Source organism: Gorilla gorilla, chromosome 1 (assembly GCF_029281585.2).
Source record: "Gorilla gorilla gorilla isolate KB3781 chromosome 1, NHGRI_mGorGor1-v2.1_pri, whole genome shotgun sequence".
Taxonomy (NCBI): Eukaryota; Metazoa; Chordata; class Mammalia; order Primates; family Hominidae; genus Gorilla; species Gorilla gorilla.
This window is the reverse complement of record NC_073224.2, coordinates 95,809,264-95,829,733: the sequence shown is the minus strand read 5'-3', so window position 1 is coordinate 95,829,733 and position 20,470 is coordinate 95,809,264. Positions and strand designations below refer to the sequence as shown.

Sequence of the window (20,470 nt, the reverse complement as noted above, 5' to 3'; positions counted from 1 at the left end):
ATATTTACATTTAAGTTTAATTATGTGTGAATTTGATCCTGTCATTATGATGTTAGTTGGTTATTTTGCTTGTTAGTTGATGCAGTTTCTTCCTAGCATCGCTGGTCTTTACAATTTGGCATGTTTTTGCAGTGCCTGTTACCAGTTGTTCCTGTCCATGTTTAGTGCTTCCTTCAGGAGCTCTTGTAAGGTAGGCCTGGTGGTGACAAAATCTCTCAGCATTTGCTTGTCTGTAAAGGATTTTATTTCTCCTTCACTTATGAAGCTTAGTTTGGCTGGATATGAAATTCTGGGTTGAAAATTCTTTTCTTTGAGAATGTTGAATATTGGCCCCCACTCTCTTCTGGCTTATAGAGTTTCTTCTGAGAGATATGCTGTTAGTCTGATGAGCTTCCCTTTGTGGGTAACCTGACCTCTCTCTCTGGCTGCCCTTAACATTTTTTCCTTCATTTCAACTTTGGTGAATCTGACAATTATGTGTCAGATTCACCAAGATACTACTCTTCTCGAGGAGTATCTTTATGGTGTTCTCTATATTTCCTGAATTTGAATGTTGGCCTGCCTTGCTAGGTTGGGGAAGTTCTCCTGGATAATATCCTGAAGCATGTTTTCCAACTTGGTTCCATTCTCCCCATCACTTTCAGATACACCAATCAAACGTAGATTTGGTCTTTTCACATAGTCCCATATTTCTCGCAGGCATTGTTCATTTCTTTTTACTCTTTTTTCTCTAAACTTCTCTTCTCAGTTCATTTCATTAATTTGATCTTCAATCACTGATACCCTTTCTTCCGCTTGATTGAATTGGCTACTGAAGCTTGTACTGAAACTTGTACATGCGTCACATAGTTCTCATGCCATGGTTTTCAGCTCCATTGGGTCATTTAAGGTCTTCTCTACACTGTTGATTCTAATTAGCCATTCGCCTAATCCTTTTTCAAGGTTTTTAGCTTCCTTGCGATGTGTTTGAACATCCTCCTTTAGCTCAGAGAAGTTTGTTATTACTGACCTTCTGAAGCCTACTTCTGTCAACTTGTCAAAATCGTTCTACATCCAGCTTTGTTCCACTGCTGGCGAGGAACTGCAATCCTTTGGAGGAGAACAGGCGCTCTGGTTTTTAGAATTTTCAGGTTTTCTGCTCTGGTTTCTCCCCATCTTTGTGGTTTTATCTACCTTTGGTCTTTGATGATGGTGAAGTACAGATAGGGTTTTGGCATGGATGTCCTTTTTGTTGATGTTGATGCTATTCCTTTCTGTTTGTTAGTTTTCCTTCTAACAGTCAAGTCCCTCAGCTGCAGGTCTGTTGGAGTTTGCTGGAGGTCCACTCTAGACCTGTTTGCCTGGGTATCGCCAGCAGAGGCTGCAGAATAGCAAATATCGCAGAACAGCAAACATTGCTGCCTGATCCTTCCTCTGGAAGCTTCGTCTCAGAGAGGCACCCAGCTGTATGAGGTGTCAGTTGGCCCCTACTGGGAGATGTCTCCCAGTTAGGCTACATAGGGGTCAGGGACCCACTTGAGGGGGCAGTCTGTCCATTCTCAGAGCTCAAACACTGTGCTGGGAGAACCACTGCTCTCTTCAGAGCTGTCAGACAGGGATGTTTAAGTCTGCAGAAGTTTCTGCTGCCTTTTGTTCAGTTATGCCCTGCCCCTAGAGGTGGAGTCTACAGAGGCAGGCAGGCCTCCTTGAGCTGCGGTGAGCTCCACCCAGTTCAAGCTTCCAGGCCACTTTGTTTACCTACTCAAGCCTCAGCAATGGCAGACGTCCCCTCCCCCAGCCAAGCTGCCACCTCGCAGCTCAATCTCGGACTGCTGTGCTAGCAGTGAGTAAGGCTCTGTGGGCGTGAGACCCACTGAGCCAGGTGCAGGATATAATCTCCTGGTGTGCCATTTGCTAAGACCATTGGAAAAGCGCAGTATTTGGGTGACAGTGTCCTGATTTTCCAGCTACAGTCTGTCACAGCTTCCCTTGGCTAGGAAAGGGAAATCCCCCAACCCCTTGTGCTTTCCAGGTGAGGCGATGCCCCACCCTGCTTCAGCTCACCCTCCGTGGGCTGCACCCACTGTCCAACCAGTCCCAATGTGATGAACCAGGTACCTCAGTTGGAAATGCAGAAATCATCCGTCTTCTGCATTGATCACGTTGGGAGCTGCAGACCAGAGCTGTTCCTATTTGGCCATCTTGGAACCCTTCCCAATATTTAGTATTTTAAATATTTAGTTTCTTGTTAGCTGGTCTTCAGTTGACTTGATTCTCTATCTAGTTACAGCCATGGTGCATGTTGCATGCAGTCATCTATACGTTATTTAAACAGGCTTAAATATTAAATGTGTTACCCACCAATAATAAAATAGACCCTTATGAAAACTATAAAAACAAAACACACAAAAAAAGCCATTGGGTACGTTTGTTCAAATCTTTTTTTTTTTCGAGATGGAATTTCACTATTTGTTGCCCTGGCTGGAGTGCAGTGGCACAATCTCAGCTCACTGCAACCTCTCTGCCTCTCAGGTTCAAGCAATTCTCCTGTCTCAGCCTCCCCAGTAGCTGGAATTACAGGCACCTGCCATCACACCCAGCTAATTTTTAACATTTTTAGTAAAGATGGGGTTTCACCAGTTGGCCAGGCTGGTCTCGAACTCCTGACCTCAGGTGATCCGCCCCCCCTTGGCCTCCCAAAGTACTGGGATTACAGGCGTGAGCCACCATGCCTGGCCTTAAATCTCTTTTTTTTAAATGCTCTTAGGCTTGGCACGGTGGCTCAGCCCTGTAATCCCAGCACTTTGGGAGGCTGAGGCGGGCAAATCACGAGGTCAGGAGATCAAGACCATCCTGGCTAACACAGTGAAACCCTGTCTCTACCAAAAATACAAAAAAATTAGCCGGGCATGGTCATGGGTGCCTGTAGTCCCAGCTACTTGGGAGGCTGAGGCAGGGGAATGGCATGAACCTGGGAGGCGAAGGTTGCAGTGAGCCAAGATCTTGCCACTGTACTCCAGCCTGAGCGACAGAGCAAGACTCCACCTCAAAAAAAAAAAAAAAAAAAAAAAAAGTTCTTTATTGCCTTCAGCTGTCAGGGCTTCATGACTTACATTCTATAGAATTTAAACAAAATCCTCTGTTTCTCAATGGCAGCACAGCTGGCATTTGAGATCAGACCATTCTTTGTCATGGAGCAGGGATGTCCTGTGCAGTGTAAGGTGTTTCACAGCATCTCCAGCCTCTATTCACTAGATGTCAGTAGCGCTCCTGCCAGGCCTTCCACCACCACTGGTTATGGTGTCTCCAGACATTGCCAAATGTTCCCTAGATGTAGGGTTGCCAGGTAAAATATTGCATGGGACAAACATACTAAAAATATTATCGATTGTTTATCTGAAATGCAAATTTAAGTTGGCCTTCCATATCTTTATTTGCTAAATCTGGCAACCCTATCTGAGAGGTGAAAAACCCTATCTGAGAGGTAAAATCACCACTACATCTCCTACCTCCCATCCCATTTGAGAACCAATGCTCTAGTCCACAGGGAGCAATGGAGAAAAAGTGTGGTAATGGGTTTGGGAAATGTTATGATTAGATTTGCATTTGGAGCAAAGCATTTTTGTTTGTTTGTTTGTTTGTTTGTTTTGTGTTGTGTTGTTTTGTTTGAGATGCAGTCTCACTCTGTTGCCCAGGCTGGAGTGCAGTGGCACGATCTCAGCTCACTGCAACCTCCGCCTCCCAGGTTCAAGTGATTCTCCTACCTCAGCCTCCCGAGTAGCTGGGATGATAGGCACCCACCACCACACCCGGCTAATTTTTGTATTTTTAGTACAGACAGGGTTTCACCATGTTGGCCAGGATGTTCTCAATCTCTTGACCTCGTGATCCACCCGCGTCGACCTCCCAAAGTGCTGGGATTACAGGCATGAGCCACCACGCCCAGCCTGGAGCAAAAAAACTATAAGACGTCCAAGCCCTCTTCACCAGCCAGGACTGCTGTAGTCATCATCCTGTTTGAGACCTGATTGGAATGCCTGGCTCTCTTTTTTTTTTTTTTTTTTTTTTTTTTGAGATGTAGTCTTGCTCTGTCACCCAGGCTGGAGTGCAGTGGTGCAATCTTGGCTCACTGCAACCCCCACCTCCTGGGTTCAAGCGATTCTCCTGCCTCAGCCTCCTGAGTACCTGGGACTACAGGTGCACACCACCACAACCTGGCTAATTTTTGTATTTGTAGTAGAGATGGAGTTTCACCATATTGGCTAGTCTGGTCTCAAACTCCTGACCTCGTGATTCGCCTGTCTCGGCCTCCCAAAGTGCTGGGATTACAGGTGTGAGCCCCCACACCTGGCCATCTCTCCTTTTTAGTAAGCAACTGGAGTTGGGATTCCAGATGCGGCCAGGCACATGCACCTCTGGAGAGACTACCCTGTCTGCTAAAGCTGGAAGAATAAAAGAAATGGGTGAGTGTGCTATCTCCTGTTTCTCTTCTTTAATATGTTTATATTGAAGGCTTTATTTAATTAGCTAATAAAGGTGCATTAGGAAGAATTAACATGAAATATTTTCTCTTGTCCTTAAATCCAGTTCAGGGATCTCCTAAAAACAGGAACATACTTGTGTTCTGGGACAGATGAGACTTGAAATTCCAAACCCAGAATGTCTTTGTCTTTATTTTTCTTTTCTTTTCTTTTTTTTTTTTTTTTTTGGATAGAGTTTTGCTCTGTCACCCAGGGTGGAGTGCAATGGCGAGATCTTGGCTCGCTGCAACCTCTGCCTCCCTGGCTCAAGCCAACCTTCCACCTCAGCCTCCTGAGGAGCTGGGACTACAGGCACGCATTACTTCCCAGCTAATTTTTGTACTTCTTGTAAAGATGAAGTTTTGCCATGTTGCCCAAGCTGGTCTCGAACTCCTGACCTCAGGCAATCCACCTGCCTCGGCCTCCCAAAGTGCTGGGATTACAGGCATGAGCCACCATCCCTGGCCCAGAATGTCTTTTTATTTTTCAATTTTTTTATATCTTTTTGCTAATCTTCTCTATATTGTTCCAATTTTAGTATATGTGTTGCTGAAGTGAACATTTATTTTTATTCAATGGGTTCTTCCTAGCCACTGTGCAAGCCCAGAATATCTGAGGTGGAATTCACCAGAACCATAGGTATTCTTTTAAAATATCCCTCAACACATCAGCCAATTTATAAAAAGAATTCAAAGAAACATAGAGTTGCAAATTGATGTAATTTAGTCTCCTCTCCTCCTTGTTAGAATTCCAGTTTTTCCGTCTCCAAATAGCCGGGGTTGGAAGATGGGTTCTCGCCCTGACACCTCAGAGCTCTGTCTCATCTATAGAACAAGAGTACAGCCGCCTCCGTTATCTCCCGACTGCAGCTGCTCTTAACGTGAGTTCCATATCCATCCCAGTCAAAGGCGGAGAAGTCCCCACACTGACGGGGCTTGCCCTGTGGGAAGAACCCTCCTCCACCGATGCAGTGCTGGGAAACAGAAAGAAGAAACACTGTGAGGGATTAGATTTGCTGCTGACACCAGTGAGCGCAAGGCTGGTCTCGAACTCCAGACCTCAAGTTATCCGCCTGCCTCGGCCTCCCAAAGTGCTAGGATTACAGGCGTGAGCTACCACACCTGGCCCTATGCATGTATTTTAAAGTAGTAATGCATGCAGGAACATACACAAACACGCACTAATGGACAGTCTGAGGAGCACAGAGCCAGTAGAGAAACTTGTCAAGGAAAAGGGCATAAAGACATATACTCTAGTCCACCCCCAGTGACCACGTGGTCAGCATCCTCCGAATTCTAATCTGCAAGTCCCTCCATGAGAGAATAGCTGCCTCATCTTAGCTGGAAAATGAAAAGGCTGAAAGCTGGGGCAGGGAAGATGGAACTGTGAGTTCAGACTGTCAGTTGGGAAGGGAAGGGGGCCCTAAGTGAATGCCCTTGTTCTTGATGGCTCTGACGCTCTCTTCCTCCAACCCCTAGGCACAGGATGTCCCTCAAATACAATCTCCCACCACTACAACTGTGGTGCTGTCTCCTACAAGACTGGAAAAACAACAAAAGTATAAAGCTTCTAAAAGTTAAGATTAATATTGGAGAATATTTTCACGACCTCAGTGTAAGGAGGTACATCTTAAAGAAAACATAAAAAGTACTAACCATAAATGAAAATTTTGATAAACTGAATTCCATTAAAATAAATTATACTCAGCCGGGCACGGTGACTCATGCGTGTAATCCCAGCACTTTGGGATGCCAAAGTGGGCAGATTGCCTGAAGTCAGGAGTTTGAGAACATGGAGAAACCCATCTCTACTAAACCCATCTCTACTAAAAATACAAAAAAATTAGCCGGGTGTGGCAGTGCATTCCTGTAATCCCAGCTACTCAGGAGGCTGAGGCAGGAGAAACACTTGAACCCGGGAGGCAGAGGTTGCAGTAAGCAGAGATCCCGCCATTGCACTCTAGCCCAGGCAACAAGAGTGAAACTCCATCTCAAAAAATAAATAAATAAATACGTAAGATTTAAAAGACAAATAAGTTATACTCAACTTCTGGCATCTACTACTCCAAACTTTGTACCACTTAATTTTTATTAAAAATATGGACTCTTCAGGCTGGGCGTGGTGGCTCACGCCTGTAATCCCAGCACTTTGGGAGGCCGAGGCGGGCGGATCACGAGGTCAGGAGATCAAGACCATCCTGGCTAACATAGTGAAACCCCGTCTCTACTAAAAATACAAAAAAAATTAGTGGGGCGTGGTGGTGGGCCCCTGTAGTCCCAGCTACTCGGGAGGCTGAGGCAGGAGAATGGCGTGAACCCGGGAGGTGGAGCTTGCAGTAAGCTGAGATCGCGCCACTGCACTCCAGCCTGGGTGACAGAGCAAGACTCTGTCTCAAAGAAAAAAAGAAAGAAAGAAAGAAAAGGACTCTTCAAAGAAAAAAAAAGAAATAAAAAATAAATTATATTCATAAGACATCATCAGGAGAGTAATGAGAGTAAACAGAATGAGAGTAAGCGAGTAACCACAGAGACACACATTGATACACCCCACACAGGTACACACATGTGCATACCCATGCACACACATGGTGAAGGGGGCCAGCCCCTCCACACCTGTGGGTATTTCTTGTCAGGTGGGATGAGAGACTGAGAAAAGAAATAAGACACAGAGACAAAGTATAGAGAAAGAACAGTGGGACCAGAGGACCAGCACTCAGTATACGGAGGACCTGCACCGGTGCCAGCCTCTGAGTTCCCTCAGTATTTATTGATCATTATTTTTACTATCTTAGTGAGGGGAGTGTAGCAGGGCAACAGGTAGGGAGAAGGTCAGCAGGGAAACATGTGAGCAAAGGAATCTGTATCATGAATAAGTTCAAGGAAAGGTACTGTGCCCGGATGTGCACATAGGCTAGATTTATGTTTCTCTTTACCCAAACATCTCAGTGTAGCAAAGAGTATCAGAGCAGTATTGCTGCCAGCATATCTCGCCTCCAGCCACAGGGCGGTTTTCTCCTATCTCAGAATAGAATGAATGGGAGTGGTCAGCTTTACACCCAGGCATTCCATTCCCAGGGATGAGCAGGAGACAGAAGCCTTCCTCTTACCTCAACTGCAAAGAGGCCTTCCTCTTTCACTACTCCTCCTCAGCACAGACCCTTTACGGGTGTCAGGGTGGGGGATGGTAAGGTCTTTCCTTTCCCATGAGGCCATATCTCAGGCTGTCTCAGTGGGGGAAAACCTTGGACAATACACAGGCTTTCTTGGGCAGAGGTCCCTGCGGCTTTCCGCAGTGCATTGTGTCCCTGGTTTATCGAGAATGGAGAATGGCGATGACTTTTAGCAAGCATACTGCCTGCAAACATATTGTTAACAAGGCACATCCTGCACAGCCCTAAATCCATTAAACTTTGATTCATTACAGCACATGTTTCTGTGAGCACAGAGTTGGGGCTAAAGTTACAGGTTAACAGCATCTCAAAGCAGAAACAATTTTTCTTAGTACAGATTATAATGGAGTTTCTTATGTCTTCCTTTTCTACATAGACACAGTAACAATCTGATCTCTCTTTCTTTTCCCCACATGTGGGCCATTGATCTCCCCAAAAACTCACATGCTCAGTGTTACAGCCAGTAACTTTTATCCCAGCACAAAGGGCGTTGGCTGCTCTCTCGTTATTAAACACCCGGAACTGAACAAATCCTGCAACAAATTCCCCTGAAAAAGAAGAGGTGAAGAAACAGCCAAGTATTCAAAGAAGGAACTAGAAGCAGCGTCCCATTGGCCAGTCCAGGGATTCCCTAAGCCAAAAGCTGAGGCTACAGCCAAACACCCCAGGCTGTAGAGGTGCAGCCCAGTACCTTTATGGCCAGTGGCTGGTGCACGTCAGTCCTAAACTTGTCCCCAAGGAAACCTCTTTTCATCTGGGGCAAGAGGACAAAAGCTGGGGCTCACAAAAGGACCCTTGTCTGCTTACAGCTTACAGGAGAAACTAGACTCTACAAAAAGATTACCAAAAAGATCTGAGAAGGCCCAGCAGGAATAAGCAATGATCAGATGTGGCTGCCTGTTGCTGTTTACACACTTCTCATCCAATTACCATGGGTTAGTTTCCCTGACCATCACCTGCTTTCATCAAAATATCAAAGGCAAACAGTGATGTCTTTGATTTTTTTATCCACAACTTTACTTCTGTGCTCTTATTATACTGAAAACTGTCTTTTGTAAGATAATTAAAGTTATCCTTCATAACAAAAGTAAATCTCTCTCACCACTCTGCTAGTGGTTCTTTCCTGTGAGCCTCAGTGTGCACTTTTTTTTTTTGACAGGGTTTCGCTCTTGTTGCCCAGGCTGGAGTGCAGTGGTGTGAACTCAGCTCACCGCAACCTCCGCCTCCCAGGTTCAAGCGATTCTCCTGCCTCAGCCTCCCGAGGAGCTGGGATTACAGGCATGCGCCATCATGCCCAGCTAATGTTTTGTATGCACCTTTTCTTAACTATTATTGAAGGGGTGGCCTGCCCCTCCACACCTGTGGGTGTTCCTCGTTGGGTGGAACGAGAGACTGAGAAAAGAAAGAGACACAGCGACAAAGTATAGAGAAAGAAAAGTGGGCCCAGGGGACTGGTGCTCAGCATAAGGAGCACCAGTACCAGCACCAGTCTCTGAGTTCCCTCAGTATTTACTGATCATTATCTCTACCATCTCAGAGAGGGGGATGTGGCAGAACAATAGGGTAATAGTGGGGAGAGGGTCAGCAGGAAAACATGTGAACAAATGTCTGTGTCATAAACAAGGTTAAGAAAAGGTGCTGTGCTTTTGACGTGCACATACATAAACATCTCGGTGCATTAAAAAGCAGTATTGCCGCCAGCATGTCTCACCTCCAGCCCTAAGGTGGTTTTCTCCTATCTCAGTAAATAGAACATACAATCGGGTTTTACACCGAGACATTCCATTGCCCAGGGATGAGCACGAGACAGATGCCTTCCTCTTATCTCAACTGCAAAGAGGCCTTCCTCTTTTACTAATCCTCCTCAGCACGGACCCTTTACGGGTGTCGGGCTGGGGGACAGTCAGGTCTTTCCCTTCCCACGAGCCATATCTCAGGCTATCACATGGGGAGAAACCTTGGACAATACCTGGCTTTCCTAGACAGAGGTCCCTGCAGCCTTCCGCAGTGTATTGTGTCCCTGGGTACTTGAGATTAGAGAGTGGTGATGACCTTTAACAAGCATGCTGCCTTCAAGCACTTGTTTAACAAAGCACATCCTGCACAGCCCTAAATCCATTAAACCGTGAGTCAACACAGCAGGTGTCTCTGTGAGCACAGGGTTGGGGGTAGGGTTACAGATTAACAGCATCTCAAGGCAGAAGAATTTTTCTTAGTACAGACCAAAATGGAGTCTCTTATGTCTATTTCTTTCTACATAGACACAGTAACAGTCTGATCTCTTTTTCTTTTCCCCACAATTATAAGAGTATACAAGCTGGTGATGAAGAAACCTGGGATTACGTCCTGTGAAATGGGGATAACAGCAATTCTAACTTCATAGTTTTCTCATGGTAATTAAATGACACAAAAACATGTTAAGTTCCAAGACAAGAGTCTGGTGCATTTTAAGTGCTCAGTAAATACTAGCAATTATTAATTGTTGTTATTTGCCACCATTCTCCAAGAGTACAAGAAAATATTTATGACTGGACTTAGGGAGCAAACACTCACGTTGACCATACGGTGAGTAATAAGATGCAGTCTTCTTAGCATCACCAAAGTCATAGACCACAGGTATGGCTGGGCCATTGTCATTCCAACATTTCCCTGATCTGTATTTCACTGGGTATTTCTGCAGAGACCCAGAAGAAAGGTTTTGTGAGGACAGTAGAGATGCTGCCACAGTGTGGGGGGAGGAGGGGTTTCAAATTAACTGCCATTAACCAAAACCAATCATAATAATAGTGACTGCTTTTCCCCATAGCTGTGTCTCCCCAACAGCCCCAAACCCCTTGTCCCTGTCTCTTTCTCCCTGTGCTTTCCTGTCCCACAGGCCTCTTCCTTGCCTAGCTTAGAGTTTCTGAGAGGCCAGACATGAGTTCACAGTGAATCAAAGGAAGGAGAAACAGCCAACCACTCAGTAGTGATGTGGAACCACAGGACAGATCTGCCCCCTACCCTAGACACTTGGCTCTCTGTTCACCAAAGAAAGTGCCCCCCAGCCAGCAGCCCTGTGTACCTGGTAGATGCCAAACAGATTATGTCCCAGTGTCTGGAGGAAGCCAGTGTCCGTGCGGTACCTCAGCAGGGCGCTGTTTCTCCAATGCTGCATGGGGGACTTGTTGGGCACATGCCAGATGCCCAGGTCCTTGGCCTGGATGTCGTAGTAGCCAGGGTTCTGGAAAGCAACAGACACTGAGCCTGACTGGGCCAAGAGGTACCAGGAGGCAGAAGGTCCACATGTGCAGCCTCAGCTGGGCTGGGTGCTCTGGGATCAGTAGGCAGATGGCCAGCCACGCTCAGACACCCCACTCCCAGCTGATGATCCCACCACCACCCAGGGCCCTAACAGCCTTGTTGAGAGGAAGTTGTGATTCAAGTCCTGTATTTCTCTCTTCTTCTCCAGCCCTTCCCCACATCCCCACCTTCCAGCCCTCCCTCCTGCAGGCTGGTGACCAGCCACACTCCACACCTCACCCTCACCCAAGTGGGAGGGAAGTGGCACCAACCTTGTAGTCATCGCTCGTGGCCGCCTCTGCAGATCCAAAGGTGTTGTAGTTGGCCCAGTTGCCGTCCCCCTCTGGGTAGTCTGCTTTGTTGCCCTGCTGACTGGACCAGCGATCGCCCACCGTGCACTTCCCATGCATGTCATTCTCGTGCACGCTGGCCACCAGGGTCCAGCCGCCACCCCCAGAGGTCATATCACAGAAGGTCTGGTAGACAACACCATTCTTGGTGCGGAGAAAATACAGGCCATCTGTAGAGAGAACCAGCCCAGAGCCTCCCTGTCTGAGAGCTCAGGGTTCATCTCAGCCCCGTGAATAGAAAAGCCCTAGGAAGTCAAAAGTACGCTCAGAAGACTCCAACACATACTTGCTGGAAGATGATGCTCCACGCATCTTGTGTTCTGCTCACCTATGAGCAGAGGCACTGACTGCCTTGGCTTCACACTATCTTTTCAAAGAGTTTGTAGAGCAAATAGCCTTAGAAGAGACAGAGATGGTATCTCCCTTTTGACAGTGCCACCCTGTGGCCAGGAGAGGCCAGAAATCAGCACACGCCACATCTGATTCTACAGCAGGATGGGGCCTCTGTGCAGCTCAGAGCAAAGGTTGTGCCCATTTCATAAGATTCAGCTTCCCTAAGCTCAGAGTTCCCCTCCTGTTCACAAGCTTGCAGGAGACTGGCTCCACGGTGGCATCCTGGTGACCTTGCACATTTGCGCATAGGCCACATAGGGACAGCTGACCTAAGTCTTGGCAGAAAGCCTGTGGTCTTCCCGAAACACGGAAAGATGGGAACCTTGTGAGGAGCTGCAACAAGGTCACTTCTCACCCCCCTTCCCATCTTTCGTGGAGGCTGTCATGAGACAGCTGTCATGACTGGGTCATCATCTCCTGGGTTCTGAAGAGGTATGAGGCTTTTTGCCTCACTCACCCCCACCCCGTAGGGTACACAGGCTATGAAACAGCTATGGCAGCATGGACTGGCTCCTCAGCCACTGCCCATGTTGTGTTGTCACTCGCCCTCTTTTCTGTGCTGTCTTGTGGGGCAAGGGATGGGAAAAGATGACACTTTTGCCGATCTTGAACTTGCTATCTATGTGAGTAATAAACTCTCTGGCTCTGAAAAGGGCTTGTTGTTTCCTTGCCAGCCACATTTGTCAGCCGGCTTGACAAACCCACTACTTGGGCAGATGTCACCTGGCCCAGTACAAGAAAATGCTGATGCTCTGGCTACTGCTATTTCTGTGATTAATAAAGCTCTTTGTCTCTGGCAGGTTTTCTGCCAGCATCTATAAACCTGGGGCAAGTAGGGGCAAATCTTAGACTCATCACAGTTCTTGCCACCACCATAAGCGTCACCAGGAACACTGCATTCTCTCTGTGTTCAGAAGACTTTGTGACTGGAATGGGACACAAAAGCCTCAAAATCCCCACTAGAAACCTCCTTGAGTAGGAGCTGGGGGCAGAACAGGCTCCACATGGATATGTCCCTCCTGATTTCCGTGACTGGGCTCTGTTGAGCTAAAAAGTGGCTTCAAAGAGAGAATGCTGAGTTGGTTCATTACTCACCACCAGCACTATGGCAGTGTTCCTTGATTTCTTTGCAGCTTCTAGGCAGGGAAGAAAAGGAGAAGGCACAGGTTTCGAATTCCCTCGAGAGCATCTCAAGAGAAGAGGCTGCTGCTAGAAAATGTGAGAATGAGTCTCATTAAAAGTCTGACCACTAAGGCCATCTTTCCTGGCCAACCTCTGCCCCTGTATCAACTCATCACTCTGCTCTGAAGTCCCAGGAGGTCAGGGATTCCCTATGCTAAGACGGTTTGATCCAACAGCTGGTATAGGTTAAACACCTGGAATCTTCCACTCGACTAATTTTAATTAAATACCTACTGTGTGAACTACCTAGACACCGGACAAAGACAATTTGACACATTTCTTCAAGAGACTACATTCTACAAGGAAGGAGCACATGGAAAGGGACCCAACTGAGATGGGAGGGCAAACCCACCAACGGGGGTGAGGCCTGGGAACTGCTGGGGAAGGGACCAGCTGTAACTCAGAGCAGGCTGATTTTGATGGGAGAATGGGAGCTGGCTACAGGACAGGAAGGAAAGGGGAGAGTACACCCCAGGAAGAGAAGAAAGCACATGAGATGGCCTGAAGCAATAACAGAGCCCAGCCCAGCCCAGCTTGCCAAAAACTACAGGTCAGTTGCTTACTGCGGCTGGAACATATGTTGTAATACAAAGAGGTCTGGAAACCAAAGCTGAAAAATTAACAGAGGCCAGTGGATGAAGGGCCATGTATATTAGTCTAAAAGCCTAGAAATCATTCCAAAAGCCTGGCAGAGCGGGAAAAAGTGTAAAATTACAGGACTCAGGCCAGGCACAGTGGCTCATGCCAGTAATCCCAGCACTTTGGGAGGCCGAGGAGGGTGGATCACAAGATCAGGAGTTCAAGAACAGCCTGGCCAATATGGTGAAACCCCATCTCTACTAAAAATACAAAAATTAGCTGGGTGTGGTGGTGCACACGTGTAATCCCAGCTACTGGGGAGGCTGAGGCAGGAGAAGCTCTTCAACCCAGGAGACGGAGGTTGCAGTGAGCCGACATTGTGCCACCGCACTCCAACCTGGGCAACAGAGCAAGACTCCGTCTCAAAAAAAAAAAAAAAATTACAGGACTCAAGGTAAAACCCAGACAAACCCTGATGACAGTGCCTCCTTGAGCAGACACTTAACATCTCTGATCCTTTTTCTTCATCTTTAAGATGTCATTAATAACTTCTTTATACTCATGGAGATCAAATGAGATGACATATGTAAATGTGCTTTTTTTAACTGATGGATTGAAATAAACAATAAACCCAATATCAATGAAAAAATATCACTATTGTGCCTACTGGAAGAATAGAATTGTGAGGATTCTATTCTCATAATATCCTCCTCTGCGACTAGAGGAGGGTGTACCCTGGACACAGCACTGATCACCCAGCTCCCTCTGGAGATCCCAAGGCCAAGGCCACAAGAGCAGCTGAGCAGGGACACAGTTCTTACTCTCTCACCCCATGAATCCCTCACAGCCACAGAAGCAGAGAATCAAGCCCTAGGAAATACCTGAGCTAACACCTTGACTGCTTCAGACCAGACCCCAGGAGAGGCCAGAAATCAGCACCCAGTCCACACCTCAAGTTGGCTGCCTAGCCTGGGTTCCGTGCCTCTCCAGGACTTCCCCTTTGACCCTTGACTTCAGAGCCCTGCCCAGCTCTACTCCCTCCAGGCCCTGCACAGCAGAGGGGAGCCCAGGAAACTGCAGCTCCTACTCTCAGAAGCCATTTACCTGCACTGCACCCACTGGTGGCCACAGAGAAGAATAACAGGAAGCAGAGTCTGGTCATTGTCCTCTAAGGAAAAACAAGATGCACAAGGTCACTGGCTGGCCCTTCCTTTGTCATCCTCTCGTTCTTACTTCCTGACCTTTCTGAGTCAGGAATCCTCAAATGGAAAGTGATGGGCTTATGAGCATTCTAGAACCTCCTGGAATATCCCCCATGGCTGTCCAACACTACAAATACCCAAGGGGCCATGGGCTCATTTCCCTGAAACTCTAAATCTCTAAAACTGAGACCTGAGCTGGCATCATTGCTCCCACACACATGGATCAAAAACACTTTTCTCACCAGCATGGACAGCATCCTTACAGATGCCAGGAGCTGATAGTTCCCTTCCGGTGGACACTCGGAGCTCCCCTGCAGAGGATCCTGATGAAGGGTGAAGTGCTGGTCCCTTTATGTGGAGAGCTGTGGAGAGCCAAACCACCTGAGCCCTGCCCAGCCCAGCCCTGAGCAGCCTAGGCTGCTAGCCCCTCCCTCTGAAGCCCTTCCCTCTGAGGGTACCTGAGCCTGGGACCATGGAAATGAGAAAGGACGTGCAACTGGCTGGAGGAGCAGGGATCTGTGTTCCTGGCCACACAGGTGACTGTCGCCATCTGAGGAGGGGCATCCTGCTTTGCCAAGGCAGGCCATACAATGTAGCAGTATCTAATCAGATTCATGGATAGGTCACAATCCTCCCCTGCATTCTCCCTCTCCCACCTCCCCCAGATGCCCTGGCCCCCTAGACACAGCTCTGTCAAGAAATCATCCTTTTAGACTGAGGTGACACCTCATGAAAAATAAATTAATTAATTAAGAATAATAATTGGCCAGGCACAGTGGCTCACACCTATAATCATAGTGCTTTGGGAGGCTGAGGTGGGCGGATTACCTGAGGTCAGGAGTTCAACACCAGCCAACATGGTGCAACCCTGTCTCTACTAAAAATACAAAAATTTAGCTGGGTGCAGTGGCGTGCACCCGTAATCCCAGCTACTCTGGAGGCTGAGACAGGAGAACTGCTTGAACCCAGGAGGTGGAGGTTGCAGTGAGCCAAGACTGCGCCACTGCACTCCAGCCTGGGCAACAGAGCAAGACTTCGCCTCAAAATAATAATAATAATAATAATTTAAATAAATAAATAAATAAATGGGAAAAGAAGACATCATCCTTCTAATCTTTCCTCCAATTTCTCTATGAGGCCTTCCCTGACACCCCCATCACCAGACAAAGCTGATGGATCCTTCCTTTGTCCCACTATACACTGTCCAAACACTAATTATTGCATGTATCCTGCTGTAATTTTATTGTTTTATTAACTCTGTTTAGAAACAATTTAAAATTTATTAAATGTTGCAAAAATAACAATAGTATAAAACCACATATATGCCCTTTACCTAGATTCAACTATTGTTAATATTTCACCCCATTTGCTTTATCTTTCATGTTCTCTCTCTCTATATATATATATGTATAGATATATGTATATAAAATACACCCACCCACACACAAAATTTTTTTCTGAACCATTTGAAGGTAAGTTACATACATCATCGGCTTTTACCTTTAAATAAATGTATACGGGTTTTTTTTATTTTGTTTTGTTTTTTGAGACAGAGCCTCACTCTGTCACCCAGATTGGAGTGCAATGGCGTGGTCTCAGCTCACTGCAACCTCCGCCTCCCAGGTTCAAGCGATTCTCCTGTCTCAGCCTCCCGAGTAACTGGGATTACAGGCACCCACCACCACGCCCAGCTAATTTTTGTATTTTTAGTAGACACGGGGTTTTGCCATCTTGGCCAGGCTGGTCTTGAACTAGTGACCTCGTGATCCACCTGCCTCGGCCTCCCAAGTGCTGGGATTATAGGTGTGAGCCACCATGCCTGGCCAACTGTGTGTTTTCTAATAATAGGAATATGTCATGTATAACCACAGTACAATTATCAACATCATATTATTAAAAACTCTTTTTTTTGGGCTGGGCGCGGTGGCTCATGCCTGTAATCCCAGCACTTTGGGAGGCCGAAGCGGGTGGATCATCTGAGGTCAAAAGTTCGAGACCAGCCTGACCAACATGGAGAAACCCCGTCTCTACTAAAAATACAAAATTAGCTGGGCGTGGTGGTGCATGCCTGTAATCCCAGCTACTCAGGAGGCTGAGGCAGGAGAATCACCTGAATCCAGGAGGCGGAGGTTGCAGTGAGCCGAGATCACACCATTGCACTCCAGCCTGGGCAACAAGAGTGAAACTCCATCTCAAAAAAAACAAAAAACAAAAAAAACTCGTTTCTTTTCTGTAGAAACGGGGTCTCCCCATGTTACCCAGGCTACTCCTGAACTCCTGACCTTGATCGTCCTGCCTCAGCTTGCCCAAGTGCTAGGATTACGGGCGTGAACCACCAAGCCAGCCCGTTAACTCTTTTTAACGTAACTGATACTTCCCTAGAGTATCATCAGCCCAGGGGTCATGGTGAGTTAGCATTAATGAGACAGGAATTTCTCTGGCTTTCATGCCCTCCCATTGTAAGGAGACTTCTGGTCCCCTTTTAAGTCCATAATCCCAAGGGGCATCTTGTGTGTGCTAACAAACATTTCTCCATTCCACACATACTCCCAGCCCACCCTGACTCCTTTCAGCACTGCCTACTGAAACCACAGTAGGCACACACCACAGCTGAACACCAACTGTATGATTTGGCATCCCTGCTGCCTCTGATGCTGGACCTGGTGTCGGGACAAGCTGCTGGTGTTTAAGGCACTGCTTCCTCTCACTCCCAGGCCTCCGGCACATCTCTTGCTATTCAAGGCATGGAAGTCATCCACCTCGTAGGGTGCTGGAGAAGGGAAACGCCTCACTGCTCCCATGATGGGCACCAGACCAGGACATGTCTCCAGGTGTCTCAGTGACCTCAGTGACACTGCTCTTTCAGTGTCTTTTGCAGTCTGTCTCTCTCTTGGACTCAGACAGGAATCTAAGGAGATGAGGATAGAGGACAAACCTGGAAGATGTCATACTACTCTGATGGACCTTTGTCTCCGAATACTAAGATACTATTATTGGAAAGATTTTGTAAGCTCCTTCTCCCGAAACTTTTGAATTTTTTTATTTGAGTATTTATATAGGTATTTGCTTAATACCTGTCTCCATCTTTATAAAGACAGAATCTATGTCTGTGGTTGTCCACCAGATGTCCAGGCCTATGCACAATGCCTGGCACACAGTGGGCCTTCAATATGCATTAGTTGAATGAAAGAAATTGACTCCAGGTGGTACTAAAAAACTGCTTCCTCCAATCCAAAAAAATTTCTAGGAATGAAAATGGCCAATGCAAAATTTTACAGTTTTCTCCCCTTTGTTGTAATTACTCTAAGCCATGTTTCCACCATCAAATATTCAATAAAAGTTAGAATGCATGCAACAGCTTGGTGTTTACCAATGCTTTGGAGGAAAAAAGGAAGAGATGTGGTGCCCTGTTTGGGAAAGAACAACAGGAAAAAGGAAACCAGACAAAAACAATGGCAGCCCCAAACAGATGGATGATAAGGAATAGATGAGAGCCCAGGAACTGGCTGAAATGCAGAAACACACAGGAGAAAAATAGATCTCCTTGGCACTCTTCAGTTGAATTGGGTAATTTTCTACAGTAGATTTTTCCCGCAGTACCAGAACTACTGGGAATGGCAATGAAAACGTAGCTGGAAGAAAGGGGACCTGAGGCTTCCATTACATATTCATAAATGTTTATTATCCACTTACTACCTTTCTTTGTAAATTCTGGATTTTTTTTTTTTTAAGACAAAGTCTCACTCTGTTGCCCAAGCTGGAGTGCAGCGGGATGATCTCGGCTCACTGCTACCTCCGCCTCCCGAGTTCAAACGATTCTCCTGCCTCAGCCTCCTGAGTAGCTAGGACTACAGGCACGCACCACCATGCCCAGCTGATTTTTGTATTTTTAGTAGAGACGGGGTTTCACTATGTTGGCCAGACTGGTCTTGAACTCCTGACCTCATGATCCGCCTGCCTCAGCCTCCCAAAGTGCTGGCATTACAGGCATGAGCCACCAAGCCCGGCCAATTCTGGATATTTTAAATTTCATTTTTAATACCTCTAGCGTTAATTTTCATGTAAATCTGAGGAGAACATCTAAATTGATCTTTCTTCATCTTGCAAATTTTTTTTTCCCAACATTGTTTATGGATTGTTTTCCATCATAATTTTTTTTTTCTTTGAGATGGAGTTTCACTCTGGTTGCCCAGACTAGAGTGCAATGTAACGATCTCAGCTCACTGCAACCTCTGCTTCCCAGGTTCAAGCGATTCTCCTGCCTCAGCCTCCCAGGTAGCTGGGATTACAGGTATGTGCCACCATGCCTGGCTAATTTTGTATTTTTAGTAGAGACAGGGTTTCACTGTTTTGGTCAGGCTGACCTCAAACTCCTGACCTCAGGTGACCCACCCACCTCAGCCTCCCAAAGTGCTGGGATTACAGGGATGAGCCACTCCACCCGGACTTCCATCACAATTAGTGCCTTTAGTAGGCATTAAATGAGTTCTTACTTAGGGTCGATTCATCTATTTTTGTACAAGTACTATGTCGTTTAAGTTATTACAGCTTAACAACATATTGTGATTCCAAGAAGGCTAATGCCTACATTTACACGTACATATAAAATAGTTGTTTATCAAATGCAAAACCTTATTAAGTGTTTCTTTGGGCCAGGCACAGTGGCTCACAACTGTAATCCCAGCACTTTGAGAAGCTGAGGTAGGAGGATGACTTGAGCCCCGGAGTTCCAGAACAGCCTGGGCAGCATAGTGAGACCCTGTCTCTAAAAAAAAAAAAAAAAATTAGCCAGGTGTGGAGATTTGCACCTGTAGGCCCAACTACTCAAGAGACTGAGGCAGGAAGATCACTTGAGCCCAGAAGGTTTAGGTGTCAGTGAGTAATGATTGTGCCACCAAACTCCAGCCTGGGCCACAGAAAAAAAAAAAAAAAAAGTTTATTTTTTATTCTTCCTTGTATATTTATTTCAGACTAACTTTAAAAATCAAAGACCAGGCCAGGCGTGGTGGCTCACACCTGTAATCCCAGCACTTTGGGAGGCCAAGGTGAGTAGATTCACTTGAGTTCAGGAGTTCAAGACCAGCCTGGGCAATATGGCAAAACCCCATCTCTACAAAAAATATAAAAATTATCCAGGAGTGGTGGCACACGCCTGTAGTCCCAGCTACTCAGACGCTGAAGCAGGAGAATTGCTTGAACCTGGGAGGCAGAGGTTGCAGTGAGCCAAGATTACACCACTGCACTCCAGCCTGAGTGACAGAGCAAGACTCCATCTCAAAAAAAAATTATAATAATAATAATAACCCTTTTTAATATATAGTTCAGAGCTAGTTATTTCCTTATATGTCTAATTTCCTCATCTGCTTATCTTGGACAAGCATCAGCAACCTTTTTTCTGTAAAGGACCAGATAACAAATACAATAGACTTTATGGCCACATAAGTCTTTGTTGCATATTCTTCTTTCTTTTTTGTTTGCTTGCTTGCTTATTTTTAACAATTTTTATGTGAAACCCTTCTTAGCTCACTGGCCATGCAAGACCAGGCCATGGTCTAGAGTTTGCCAACCCCTGATCTTGAAGACAAGCAAAGGGTATCAATGTTATTCTCTTCTGTTTTTCCACCCACCCATCTCCTCCTGGAATCTACCACAAGACCTGGTCTGCAGTAGAATCTTTGTATAAATTTGTTTAAAAAAATAAATCTGGCCAGGCATGGTGGCTTACGCCTGTAATCCCATCCCTTTGGGAGGCCAAGGTGGGCGGATCACTTGAAGTCAGGAGTTGGAGACCAGCCTGGCCAAAATGATAAAACCCCA

The 20,470-nt window shown here is 46.4% G+C and overlaps 1 protein-coding gene across 2 annotated transcripts; it reads right to left on the bottom strand.

Annotated features, from left to right (window-relative positions):
* Positions 1-4,687: 4,687 nt before the first annotated feature.
* On the bottom strand, positions 4,688-15,019 carry ITLN2 (intelectin 2). Of its 2 annotated transcripts, none has more exons than XM_055364247.2 (8): positions 14,896-15,019; positions 14,556-14,619; positions 12,786-12,899; positions 11,220-11,467; positions 10,730-10,888; positions 10,222-10,342; positions 8,113-8,216; positions 4,688-5,472 (listed from the first exon to the last, which is right to left on the bottom strand). In XM_055364247.2, the coding sequence occupies exons 1-8, from the start codon at positions 14,908-14,910 to the stop codon at positions 5,320-5,322; spliced, it is 978 nt and encodes a 325-aa protein (XP_055220222.1). In that variant the 5' UTR covers positions 14,911-15,019; the 3' UTR covers positions 4,688-5,319. The 2 variants fall into 2 exon arrangements, with proteins under 2 accessions (XP_055220222.1, XP_018893395.1); XM_019037850.3 differs by having other exon boundaries at positions 5,060-5,472; positions 12,786-12,896.
* Positions 15,020-20,470: the final 5,451 nt, after the last annotated feature.

Coding starts and splice junctions, on each gene's coding strand:
- ITLN2 (XM_055364247.2), bottom strand. Junction 12,900..14,555: donor CACCAGTGGGTGCAGTGCAG/GTAAATGGCTTC, acceptor CACATTTTCTAG/CAGCAGCCTCTTCTCTTGAG. Junction 10,889..11,219: donor CCACGAGCGATGACTACAAG/GTTGGTGCCACT, acceptor GTTGCTTTCCAG/AACCCTGGCTACTACGACAT.